General features: G+C 35.5%; 2 protein-coding genes across 2 annotated transcripts in view; both read left to right on the forward strand.

Moving 5' to 3' along the window:
- The window catches only part of LOC148064931 (hemicentin-1-like), a 41,020-nt gene that overhangs the window by 20,099 nt on the left and 6,728 nt on the right, over nucleotides 1-14,193 (forward strand). The window contains exon 12 of the mRNA XM_087809619.1: nucleotides 964-1,165. Coding sequence (XP_087665745.1) covers nucleotides 964-1,165 — 202 coding nt within the window. The remainder of the gene's footprint in view (nucleotides 1-963; nucleotides 1,166-14,193) is intronic.
- LOC148064932 (cell adhesion molecule 3-like) lies at nucleotides 2,854-10,902 on the forward strand. The gene is made up of 5 exons (XM_087809799.1): nucleotides 2,854-2,996; nucleotides 4,291-4,566; nucleotides 4,643-4,966; nucleotides 6,454-6,714; nucleotides 7,983-10,902. Exons 1-5 carry the CDS (start codon nucleotides 2,957-2,959, stop codon nucleotides 8,117-8,119), a joined length of 1,038 nt encoding a protein of 345 aa, XP_087665925.1. The 5' UTR covers nucleotides 2,854-2,956; the 3' UTR covers nucleotides 8,120-10,902.

A 14,193-nucleotide genomic window follows, 5' to 3' on the forward strand; every position in this document is an offset into this window, starting at 1 on the left:
ATTGTTCAAACATTAATAATTCAATGCTAAGTAAAAAGTAAAAAAAAAAAGGCAAATTTTTAACATTTGAAATGTTAAACTCAATATTCTATTATTTATATTACATTACATTACATTATTACAAACAAAAACATAATAATTCCACTTGAATAAAGAAAAAAAGATCATCTATCACTATCTAAATTATTGAATTAAATGATTCAATTTAAATAGAAATCAACCTTTCAATTAACATATTATTGAATTAAATTATAAAAAATATAATAATTCAATACTTAAAAAAACGTCAAAGTTTCAACATTTGAAATGTTAAATTCAACATTCAATGTTATATTATTTATAATATATTACAATCTATTGTTACAAACAAAAAAATATTTCAACTTAAAAAAAATAATGATGTAATTAAATAATAAAAAACAACAATAATAATTCAAACGATCAATATATAAATTATTTAAATAAATGATTCAACAAAAAACAAACTTTTAATACAAAAAATTATTTAATTAATAATGCTTGAAAAAAATGTCAACAATAGAAACTTTAATTCAACATTATTATTATGTTACATTATTTCTATTATATTACATTCTATTGTTAAAACAACATCAAAACAATTCAACCGATCAATATATAAATTATTTAAATAAATGATTCAACAAAAAACAAACTTAATACAAAAAATGATTTAATTAATAATGCGATAACGATAGAAACGTTAATTGAATATTATTATTATGTTACATTATTTCTATTATATTACATTCTATTGTTAAAACAACATCAAAACAATTCAACCGATCAATATATAAATTATTGAATTAAGTTTAAAAAAAATTTAAAAATCATTCAATGCTTTTAAAAAAAAAAGTTTCAACGATAGAAATGTTAAATTCAACGTAGAATATTCCGACGACACTGATTCTCGTTACCATGTCAACGCTCTCCATGTCCCTCCAGAGGACTACCTGCCACTGATCGCCGGGCTGGTGGCTCTGACCGTCGTCATCATCTCCATCATCTTCATCTTCATCTACTCCATCTACTACACCAACACCAAGATGCGCCGCTACAGCCTGAAGAACGCCAAACTGGACTCCCACAACGGGAACGTGGCCCACAACGGCTGGGATCTGCCGCTGCCCATGACCAAGCTGTCCTAGCACCGGGGTCACCAGGTGGACGCCCTGTTCTTTCACTGACCTACTTTAGAATTAACCATCATTTTATTGTAATAAACCAAAGTTTTATTAGTGTTTTTATGAAATCTATTTCGCCCCCCCGCCCACCAAAAATGTGTTCTCCAGTGTGCACATAAAAAGCAGACGAAAAGCACTTCTATCTTCCCAAAAAAGTCTGCACAAAACTGGACTTCACCCCTTATTATTATTACTATCGTACTATTGTAAGCTACTGCACTCTCTGTTCTTTCAATACTGTATATTTAAAGTTGCTGTGGTTGTTGCGTAAGAAGGATTGTGTGTACAGAGTAATGTTGTATGAAGAATGTTTAGACTTTTCTATTTATTATTTTAACACTTTGTAAGTCGTGGAAGGAACTCACCGTTGGATGTGTAAAGTGTTATTATTGTGAATACTGCTGTACATACTTGTTGACTTGATAATGTGTGAGGTTTTTTTTTTCCTAATAAAAAAAAAAAGTGAATTTTTAAACTTTTGAGTCTCTTGAGCCTCCTTCAATTGTGCGTGTTAAAAAATATTTAAAAGGATTACATTTGTGGGGATTTAATAGGAAAAAACTGTATAATAAAGAGTGAACGCCATTTTAAAACGACCTTTTACTTAATTAAATGTAATCAATTTTTGGATTAGTTTCCAATGGAATGAAGAAACTCGGTACATGGATTTATCGCGATATTTCTCCACGATACTGTATTCGATTTTCTTTTAAATTTACAATTCAAAAGCAAATATTCATGTCTGTTTATTTTCGTGTTGTGAGTAAGCTTCCGACGTATCCCCTGCAGCTAAAGGTACAATGAATTTCGGCGGCGATGACTGAGGACGAGAGGATACCATCGATTCCAGCTCCAGCTCTTTTTTCAAAACATTCATTAATCATAGATTTCTTTTACGGTTTATTTTTCAATACACTTAGGAAACCTTTTTTTTTTTTTATTTACAATAAAATGCTAATGTTCAGAGCGTTTGTTCATTTTGGTGTTGCATTTAAACTTCCGGCCGCTAGATGGCAGCATTCATTATGTCCTTCGCAGCAAAAAGAACAATGAAATCCCACGAGATCCTGGCAATGACTCAGTATAAGAGGATACAGTGGACAACTTTTAAAGTTGATGTTTGGACTGTTTTGGTTTCAAAACAAATTAAATTAGTTACGACTTCATCAAGACACACTATGTAGTACTACTACTCGTACTAACTTAATTTAATTTTTAAAGACGATAAAGATATATATTATAGGAATTTATATCTTTATTAATTAATTAAATTTGACGTTATTTAATGCTGAATGAGATAATACAGTGAAGTTGTTTTAATATAAAATAAATAAATAAAAAGTAGTGAATAAACTGTATTAAATGAACACGAATGGCGCGCCGAATGAGGGCGCGGTTAGGTGCGTTCAAGTGACTCGTTACATTTTTTGATCACTTGGGATTTGCTAAAATGCAAGTCTTTTATTTTGCTTAAAAAACAAATTATTCGATTCAACTATGTACATGTATGTTTAAGTGATCTTAGATGCATAATAGATTGTTTTGATGATATCTCAACGTTGTTGTATTTGTTCGACTTAAAAAACAACCTAAAATGACCGACCGTCTTGAACAGCTCTTACAGTTTCTCTTTTCAGTAGTAAGTAGCGAGGCTCGAGGAATACTTTGGACCGCAACAAGCTCGCTTCGAGTCAGATTTATTTCACTACTTTTAACACTTTAACAATCTTTTGGGACACATTTGTAGATCCACGATGTTGATCCTGGCGCTGAGCGGTTTATTCTTGCTAACAGGTAACGTTTTACGTGGTGCGTTTGAAGCTCGTAAATGTAAAATATAAGGTAAAAAACAGAAATTATGGCAAAATGTAACACATTCGTTGTTTATTTTTTTCAAGTCAAATATTTGAAAATGTATTTTTGTTGCCATGAAATCGCTTTACCGTTGTTGAATAATTGAAACCTGTAACATCCTATTGCAACATCTGATCTTTGTTCCCTTTGTAATCACCTTTGAGTCATTAATGTCGTGAAGTTTCTTTTAAGTCACACTTCCATGTTATTTTCTGTCATGTGTTCTTTTTTTTTTAACGTGATCATTTAATACTCGACTAATGGTTTGGATTGTTTTTTTTTAGTTTTCTAGTTAAAGGCAAAAGTGAAAGTTCATTTTAATGTAGCGCCTGGATTTTCCGTTGTAAGTCAGTAAGTAAGTGATTTATATTAAAAGAGCTCTTTTCTAGACCAGGGTCACAAAGCGCTTAAACCAATCAAAACGAAACTCAATAAAATATATACTTCAAAAGATCAAGATAAGACAAACACAGGAGTCTCAGAAGATCAAGTAAAAGCACAAATAAAAACGTCTTAAGATGTTTCTTGAAGGAGTCAGTAGATCATCAAACACAGAGAGAGAGGAAGATCGTTCCAAAGCTTAGGAGCAACAGTCTGGAAGGATTTCTCTCCTCTGGTCCTGAACCGTGTTCAGGAACCATCAGTAGATTCTGATCCACAGACCTCAGAGCCCGAGCTGGGGTGTAAGTCTGGATCAGATCACTGATGTAAGGAGGAGCCTGACCATGAATAGATCTGAAAGTAAGAACCAGAATTTTAAAGTTGATCCTGAAGGAAACTGGAAGCCAGTGAAGAGTTTTAAGGATCAGGAGAAATGTGAGTTCTTCTACTAGAGCAGGTCAGAATTCTCGCTGCAGAGTTTGGTATTAACTGCAGGCGAGACAGTATTGAGTTTTTTAAAAATGTTTTTAAGTGTATTTTTGGACGAAGATGAAGACGGCGACAACTGGGCTTCAGTCGCTACATTAAAACGAGCTTGCATTTTTGCTTATAACGCCAAAAAGGTACAGATAACTCTGAAAATAATCCCCTTAGTAAAACCCTAAGTAACCCTGAGAAATTTGTAAACTAGGTGAACTATCACTTTAATGTTTCACACATTTTGTAAAAAAAACCACTATTTTGACTTCCTTGGTGTTAATGGATAATGATTTTTTCCCCCCCACCACAGTTTCAAATCTCTTTGTGAACTAGTTAAATATTTATTTATGTTTTTGTTTTTATATTTTTCTAGGACAGACCGCGAGTTCCTCATGCCCTCTCAAGATCGACCCTCCCAGTGTTCTGGTGAAGTTCGGCGACTCCATGTCCGTCAACTGCACGTCCACAACCACCCGGAGCACAACCATGGGTTGGGAGTCTCCTCAGGGCGGGACGGAACCAGAAAAGGTGTCGTCGGTCCAATTGAAAATTAACAAAGTGGAGAACTTGTCAATGTTCCCGAAATGCTTCATTAATCTCCTAGATCCTCCGTTTCAGTGTCAGGTCGACCTGAACGTCACCGTTTACAGTGAGATCCATCGTCCTCCTTATGGTCCACTAGTGATGTTAGACGAAAAATAATCTTCTTTTTTTTCCCCTTCCAGAACCACCGGAGAATGTTACGATATCTAACGCTTACGACTTGGGCTCCGTGGTGGAAGGAGATAGAAAAGTGATCAATTGTTCGGTTGCCGGCGTCGCGCCGCTGCGTAACCTTCAGGTGTCGTGGTACAAAGGAGACCAGGTTGTTTTCCTAGAAGCCTTCGACAAGGCCACAGCCCGGGGTTTGGTCGTTGCGACGTCCAGTTATGTATGGATCGCCCGAAAGGAAGACGACGGATTGAGCGTTCGATGTGAGGCCAAACTCAAGTTTGGGTCCAAAACTCTCGTCGCAACAAAGTCCAAGCCGGAGAGACTGTCCGTGTCCTGTGAGTATCTCGGCGACGATTGTAGCGGCTAATGCTAATGCTAATGCTAATGCTAATCGACAATGTATTGTACTATTTATTGTATGTGAGGATACTTTGGTACCCAGACGTGGTATATAGAGGGGTCTGTGAACGTTGACTTTTATTTTGAAAACAGGAAGCGAAAAAAAAAAACATATCAGGATTTTACCATTAACACTTTTTCATTTGGGAGTTTTTTTTTGTGTCTTATAATATTGTTCCCGAAAACTGATCCAATTCGTGGTTAACTAATATTTCTACCTGAACACTGATCTGGGGATTGACGAAGGTTTTTTAATTTTGTTTGTTAAGTATTTTTAAAATGTCGACACAAGGTATGTGTTTAGAGACAATTGGAATGTTTAAAAGTACATGGTCTTCAATTTTTCAATGAATGATTGTTTCGTCAGAATTGTTAAATTTAACGTTGTTTTAAACCCCAGAACGAAAGTTTTCCTGTTTTCAAAATAAAAGTGAAATTGCTTCAGACTCGGCATGAAGTCAAACCTTAACCTGTGTCTTTGTACTATTGGGACTTTTTGACCAAAGGCAAAGGGGATATTTCCGTGTTGAGTGAAGGACTGTTTAAGATGTAGGACAAGTCAGAGTCGGTTTCACGAAAAAGTATCTAGTACTTATCGAATATATACTTGTTTAAAGTGTCAAGCTCAGGGCGCTGGCGCTAAATCGGGCAACGATATATTGCTATTATATATTACAATACTGTAGTAACAAGGATATATTTGTAGTATTGAAGAGTACTTTACTCTGGTGTTTCAGAATTTACAGACCACATGACTCTTGATGAAGTCGTAACTGCTTTCATTTATTTTGAAACCAAAACAGTCCAAACATCAACTTTAAAAGTTGTCCACTGTATCCTCTTATACTCAGTCATCGCCAGGATCTCGTGGGATTTCATTGTTCTTTTTGCTGCGGAGGACATAAAGACTGCCTCCATCTAGTGTCCGGAAGTTCAAATGCAACACCAAAATGAACAAACGCTGTGAACATTATCATTTTATTTGTAAATTTAAAAAAAAGTATACTATGTTATTGAAAAATAAACCATAAAATCTATGATTAATGAATGTTTTTGAAAAAAAAAAGCTAGAGCTGGAATCGATGGTATCCTCTTGTCCTCAGTCATCGCCGACGAAATTCATTGTACCATTAGCTGCGGGGGATAAGTCGGAAGCTTACTCGCAACACAAAAATAAGCAGACAACATGAATATTTGGTTGTGAATTGTAAATTTAAAAGAAAATCAAATACAGTATCGTAAAAAAATATTGCGATAATTCCATGTACCGATCTCTCGGCCTTAATCCAGACATTAATGTGGCCTAATAGATTCATAATTTGTATGGCTATAAATTCTATACCGGAACTGGTATAGAACTGGAATTTTCGTTATCCTGCAAAAAACATCAATGACAAATTTTCTCCCTCTTTTGTGTCTTCAGATCCTCCTCATTTCGCAGAGACCGAAGAGAGAATTACACTCAAAAATAACGAAGGCGTCATTTTGAACTGCACGGTGCCCGCAAACCCCGCCGCCAAATACGCCTGGCAGCTAGCGCCCAACGCGCCGCTGCAGAAAGACGCCGACGACCTTCAACAGCCCGTCCTGAACGTCTCCTTCCCGATGCCGGGCGCCTACACCTGCCGGGCCTCGAACCCTCTCGGCAACACCAGCAAGTCCTTCATCCTGGAGCAGAAATCAAGTAAGATTCAGTCAAGAGACCAGTGCTGTGTCTCAAATCGCATACTTCTCTTAGTATGCTAGAAGTAAGTATGCATCAGGATAGTGTTCATACTAACTAGTACGCAAATTCTAAACAGATAGTATGTCTCAAATCAAACACTGCTGCTACACACTAACAGGAAATGATGCGACAGCTTCTTCTTCTACTACTATTTAACGATGTTTCAACCAGCTGTTTGAACGCTATCGCCACCTGCTGGCAGCACGTTTTGCAAGTTTGGAAAAAGAAATAAAGAAAAAATATGAGAATCTAAATATTCACGAGATATTTAAGCTGGTATCACCACCGAAGACGTTTCATCCATCTACTGCTGCTGAAAATTTATATATACAGTATAAATATATATATATATATATATATATATATATATATATATATATGTATATGTATGACGTAACTTCCGTTTAAAACGTCACTAAGATGGCGGCCGTTTAGGGTGGTTAGTGTCCATCGAACCATACTCAGATTTGTGGGCGTGTTAGTACGCCAATTTAGTGTACATGGCGCACTAAATTTCGCATACTAGGAATTGAGACGCACTTACGCACTAAAAATATCAGAATCAGAAATCCTTTATTTGTCCCGCGAGGGGAAATTCAGTTTAAACAATAGCACGCGCAATACCTCAAATAAAAAAAATAAGACACCCAGAAATAGAATAATAAAATGAAAAGAAAGATCTAAATAGAATAGAATAAAAAATCTGCCCTATATTATATACACTATCATATTTACAAAAATAACAAGAAGAAAATAACAAGAAGAAAAGGTGCTGTTAAATATTTATCTTGCTGAGTTCTTATTGTGGAGTCTGATGGCAGCAGGGAGGAAGGACCTGCGGTACCTCTCCCTCACACACCTGGGATGAAGCATCCTATCACTGATGGAGCTCCTCAATGCCCTCAGTGTGTGCTGGAGAGGGTGAGATAAGTTCTTCCTCATGGAGGCCAGCTTTCTCTGTAACTGTAACTTTGAGTAGGCTAGTATGCGATTTGAGACACAGCACAATTCCTGTTTCCTGGTTTGCTAACTTTTGTGTAACGTCCAACTGTCTTCCCATCAGGAAGTCCTGCCGGCACCACCGCGGGGATTCTAATATCCCTGTTCTTTGCGTTGATTGTTATCGCGGCGTGTGTGGTTTATCGCAAACACAAACCCTCGGATGTGACGAGAACGGAAAATATCAGCTGATGTAAAAAGTGTAACAAACTCCCGTCTTCCTGCAGGGGATAACACGATCGTCGGCGCCGTGATCGGCGCGTTCGTGGTGCTCGGCCTCGTTCTCGCCATCGGCGGTTATTTTGCACAGAAACCCGACGGAACGTTTTGCAAAGGCGACTATAAAGCTGCACAAACCGAGTGAGGACTTTTTGTTTTTACTTTGGATCAGAAATGGCTTTTGTGGACTCGGTGGTGCTGCAGCATTTTGGTTGTGTTGTGTTGCACGCTTGTGTGTCACTAATCCATCACGTCTGCTCATTTTTTCGGCACTATCTCTGGTCCTTAAACTAATCTATTGTGGATGGTATAGTGTATAATAATCACCAAAAAGAGAAACTTCTTATTTATAATATTTTTTACTTGACTCAACGCTGAACAAAAGTTTAAAAAAAAACAACAGATTACTGTTTAAAGTCTTTCACAAAAGTGAATTTCAAAAATGATTTTATTTTTTAAGTCGTAACTGCTTTCATTTTTTTGGAGACCAAAATATGTCCAAACATCAGTTTTATATTGGCCGGAATCGATGGTATCCTCTCGTCCTCAGTCATCGCTGGCAAATTTTGTTTTATTTTAAATTGACCCAACGCTGGAAAAAAGTCCAAAAATAACAGTTTAGATAGATATATAGATAGATAGATGTATAGATACAACTTAGTGTTTAAAGTTTATGTCATGTCTTTCACAAAAGTGAATTACAAAAATGAAAAGTTTTATTTTTTAAGTCGTAACTGCTTTCATTTTTTTTGAGACCAAAATATGTCCAAACATCAGCTTTAAATTGGCCTGAATCGATGGTATCCTCTCGTCCTCAGTCATCGCTGGCAGATTTCATTGTTCCTTTTATTTGAAATTGACCCAAACGCTGAAAAAAAGTCCAAAAATAACAGTTTAGATAGATATATAGATAGATAAATATATAGCTAAAACTTAGTGTTTAAAGCTTATGTCATTTCTTTCACAAAAGTCAATTTCAAAGATGAAAAGTTTAATTTTTTAAGTCGTAACTGCTTTCATTGGTTTTGAGACCAAAATATGTCCAAACATCAGCTTTAAAGTAGCTGGAATCGATGGTATCCTCTCGTCCTCAGTCATCGCCGGCACATTTTTAAATTATTCTTTTATTTTAACTTGACCCAACGCAGATAAAAAGTCCAAAAATAACAGTTTATTTCAGAGTTTGACTTTAATGTTAACAGCAAAACAATTTACTTTTATATCTTTCAACTACAGGTAATACGGTACTTTTTGAAATCGAAAATACTTCAGGTGCTTAAAAATTATTCCCTCACTTTAAAACTTGAAAGTGTTTTCTTTAATAATAATAAATATCTATTTTATTACATTTTAACAGATCCTGTCTTGCTCTTCTGCATGTGCTACCAATCAATTCCAGTGATTTGTGTGTTTTATATTTTTGAATCAATGATATCTAGAATCCTCCAAAGAAGATTGTGGTACGTCCAATTGTGGTGTGTTTTATAAAGTGAATTGTGTGTTTTTTTTTACTTCTATTTTTATCTGTCTGTATCTTGAGATATGTAATCGAGCAGCCATTTGTTTAAATCCTATACATGTGAATATGTAAATCCCACGACTCTATGAACTCTGAACTCCCGACAAGCAAAAGTGAATTTTTTAAACGTCAGTTTGTCGTCAAGAAAACACTAAGGTGGTGACTGTGAATGTTTCGGCTAAAAAAAAAAGAGAATATTGAACACACGCACCTCAAGTTTCACTATGACGTTGCCAAAAAATCGAAAGCTCTGTTTTTACAATTGTGCAGAGATTTGTTTCAACACGCTCACCAGTTAATGTGTGTCTCAAGTGACTTGTAGTTCCTGTTTTTCAACATTTCCAAAGAATAATTGGTAGCTTTTTGTTCTTTTATTGGACCCGGATTTAATCTTGATGTGCCGTCTAAGAAACGATTTATTCACCTTTACCCACGTGAATTTTGTAAAAGTATATTTTACGTCCTTTTTTGTTTTTATTACTGACTGTAATTGTTTCTATGGGGCTGTTATTGTAGAATAACGAAACTGTGAGCAGGAGGTTTTGAGCTGATCAATGAGATAAAAATATAACTTTAATGTTATATTTACCCACGAACAAGTTAATTTTAAGTCGCATCAGATTTATGTTACGATAACTTTATCGAGCAGGATATTTGCTTTGAAGTAAAACAACTAAAAATAATGGATTTTTGGTGATTTTAATTTTTTTAAGAAAATAAAATGAAAGCAAAATGACTTTTAATTCAGCAAATTTACTGCTGATGTAACAATGGAAAAAAACGAAATACAACTTTATATTAATTTAATTAGCATTATATTTATTAACTAGTTCATTTAATAAATAAATATATTGAGACAGGATTTAAATTAACAAAAGTTATTTTAGACAGAGACTGAACCTGAATCTTGTCATTTCAATAAAGTTGAAATATTAACAGCATACGTTGTTAAATTATATTTCTTAAACTAAAAAACGCTGACGAGAATTTGATCTATAACTTGAAATGTATTTTAGATTTTTCATACTGCAGAATAAATTCAGGTTTAAGTGCCGTAAACATGTTGTAAAAGCAATAAAAATAAGCAAGAAATACAATAATATTTCAATGATAATCAATGTAGCGTTGGTTAGAGTTGCAGTGTACATTTCTTTTGAATATTTATATATATGTCAACAAGCAAATTCCAGACCCATTAATGCACATTTTTCTGATATTCAAGCTTCTATTTTCCTCCTGCTCCATTTTTTTTGTAGCTCCACCTGTTGTGCTTTAGTTATGACAATTTATATATATGTCAATACATTTGTCAATGTTGTGTGATGTGGGATTACGCTTGCACTGAAAACTACCATTTGTAATCCACCACCAATAATTCAGGAACGCCAAATAAAAAAGGTGGATCATCACGAAGGTGTCATTTGCTTCTTCTTCTTGCAAACCAGCTCCGAGGCTGAACTGTAAAGACACGTTTGGATCCGGACATCGGTTGCTAATAGAAGCCTGTGACGCCATCTTTCTTTTTCGCCGTTCACACGAGGGGTCCTGCCAGAAATCTACTCTTGTTTGTGTGCGCTGACCGCGTTTCCATGGCGACGTAGCAGCGGGGAAATCCCATCCAGAAGCTTCATTAGCAACATTCCCGACAGAGCCTCCTGCCGGGAATGTTGAAACGACAAGTGGCGTCGTTCCCAGATCCTTAAAGCACAGCATTTGACTTTTGTTTTTCCCAATGTTCTTTTTTTATGATTACCGTTTTTATTTTTGGACCAGGAAGGACTCCGTAGAACGCTCCAGTTCAGAGGTTGGCAACGAAGTTTCCTCAGGGGCCACATTTTATTCTGTAACTGTTGGAAGGGACGAAGTAAAAAAAAAAGCCTTTATAAATGAGAAACTGAAGAGAGAAAAAACCCCCCACAAAAATAAATGTAATTATTCCATGAAAATACTAATTTTGTTCTATACAACTTCATTTTATACTAGTAACAATATTTAATCAAATAAAAGCAACTTATGTTTCAATAACAAAAGTTATTTAATGATTTTCAGTGATACGAAATATTCACAGAGGAATAAATGAATAGTCATGTATGTTATAACAAATAATTAACAAAATAAAACGAAATTAATAAATACATAATAAATATTTATACTTTTTCAGGTGTAATTAATGACCCTGAGGGACCGACAGTCAATTTGCCGAGCCCTGCTCCAGCTAGTCTTTTAACTTTGCTCTCGCATTAACATCTTTACCTTCAATTTCCTTAACGGCGATCAGTCCGAGATGGCGTTTGCATTTATTTCCATAATGGCTGAAGTAGTCGGGACACTTCGTGTAAAAGAAACATACAGAAAACTGACCCAACCTTTACCTTTGAAAGATGATAAATGACATAGTTATATATGAAACAATATATAATTGTATAAGAAATTGTATAAATAAATGTGTGAATTAAAAAAAAAGACAAAATAAGTTACTTCTGATTTTAACTTTGTCAAAGAATGATGGTGTTTCTGTGGGTATATGTATTTACTTATTTACACATTTTAACTTGTTTACATTTATTCATGTATTTCATTATTTCAATGTTTATTTAGCTTTTTATTCATTTCAGTTGTTTTCCTTGCCTTTTTTTTTTTACATTTCGTGGTCAATATGCAAATTGAGTTGGCCGACCAAACGTTAGAAATCATTTTTTATTTAAACATTTTTATATTTTGTCACATGTCTACTTTTGTATACAGTATAATGATACAACAATTATAACTTAGGCTGCGGACTCCTCTTTTTTCACAAGGCTGTTGCAACTACCACTGTTCTAACAATAGGGGGAGCCAGAAACAATATTCCGCATTGCTGCTCAGGAAACACCATAAACATGTATGTGATAGCTTGCTCAAGAGTACCTCGTCGGTGTAAAAGAAGCCTTTTTTTGCAACAACATAACAAAAGTTCACTTGCTCTAAATATTTCAAACTGCTGACGAATACGATGTATTTGTGTTGTTGTAAACTTTAAGTGGAGCCTCAACCCCTAGATTACATTATTTATGTAAATCTTAATAACGCATTAAAATATTCAAATTTTTAAATTAAATTATTTAAAATAAGGCTTCTGTGATCACAGATGCTGGCACTAGCAAAGATACCAACACTAGCACAGATACTAACACATATACTAACACTAGAACAGATACTAACACAGATGCTAACACTAGCACAGATACTAAGACTAGCACAAATACTAACACTAGCACAAACACCAACACTAGCACAGATACTAGCACAGACACCAACACTAGCACAGATACCAACACATACTAACACTAGCACAGATACTAGCACAGACACCAACACTAGCACAGATACCAACACATACTAACACTAGAACAGATACTAACACAGATGCTAACACTAGCACAGATACTAAGACTAGCACAAATACTAACACTAGCACAAACACCAACACTAGCACAGATACTAACACTCGCAAAGATACTAACACTAGCACAGACACCAACACTAGCACAGATACCAACACATACTAACACTAGAACAGATACTAACACAGATGCTAACACTAGCACAGATACTAAGACTAGCACAAATACTAACACTAGCACAAACACCAACACTAGCACAGATACTAACACTCGCAAAGATACTAACACTAGCACAGACACCAACACTAGCACAGATACCAACACATACTAACACTAGCACAGATACTAGCACAGACACCAACACTAGCACAGATACCAACACATACTAACACTAGCACAGATACTAGCACAGACACCAACACTAGCACAGATACCAACACATACTAACACTAGAACAGATACTAACACAGATGCTAACACTAGCACAGATACTAAGACTAGCACAAATACTAACACTAGCACAAACACCAACACTAGCACAGATACTAACACTAGCAAAGATACTAACACTAGCACAGATACTAGCACAGACACCAACACTAGCACATACAGTATACCAACACTAGCACAGATACTAACACATATACTAACACTAGAACAGATACTAACACAGATGCTAACACTAGCACAGATACTAAGACTAGCACAAATACTAACACTAGCACAAACACCAACATTAGCACAGATACTAACACTAGCAAATATACTAATACTAGCACAGATACTAGCACAGACACCAACACTAGCACATACAGTATACTAACACTAGCACAGATACTTACACAGATGCTAACACTAGCACAGATACTAACACAGATACTAACACAGATGCTAACACTAGCACAGATCCTAACACAGATGCTAACACTAGCACAGACACTAACACTAGTACAGATACTAACACTAGCACAGACACTAACACTAGCACAGATGCTAACACTAGCACAGATACTAACACTAGTACAGATACTAACACTAGCACAGACACTAAGACTTGCACAGATACCAACACTAGCACATATTCTAACACTAGCACAGACACTAACACTAGCACAGACACCAACACTAGCACAGACACTACCACTAGCACAGACACTAACACTAGCACAGATGCTAACACTAGCACAAACACCAACTCTAGCACAGATGCTAACACTAGCACAGATGCTAACACTAGCACAAACACCAACTCTAGCACAGATGCTAACACTAGCACAGATACTAACACTAGCAAAGATAACAAGACCAGTATTTGTG

The sequence above is a fragment of the Callionymus lyra genome, chromosome 15 (genome assembly GCF_982586985.1).
Source record: "Callionymus lyra chromosome 15, fCalLyr1.hap1.1, whole genome shotgun sequence".
Lineage (NCBI taxonomy): Eukaryota > Metazoa > Chordata > Actinopteri > Syngnathiformes > Callionymidae > Callionymus > Callionymus lyra.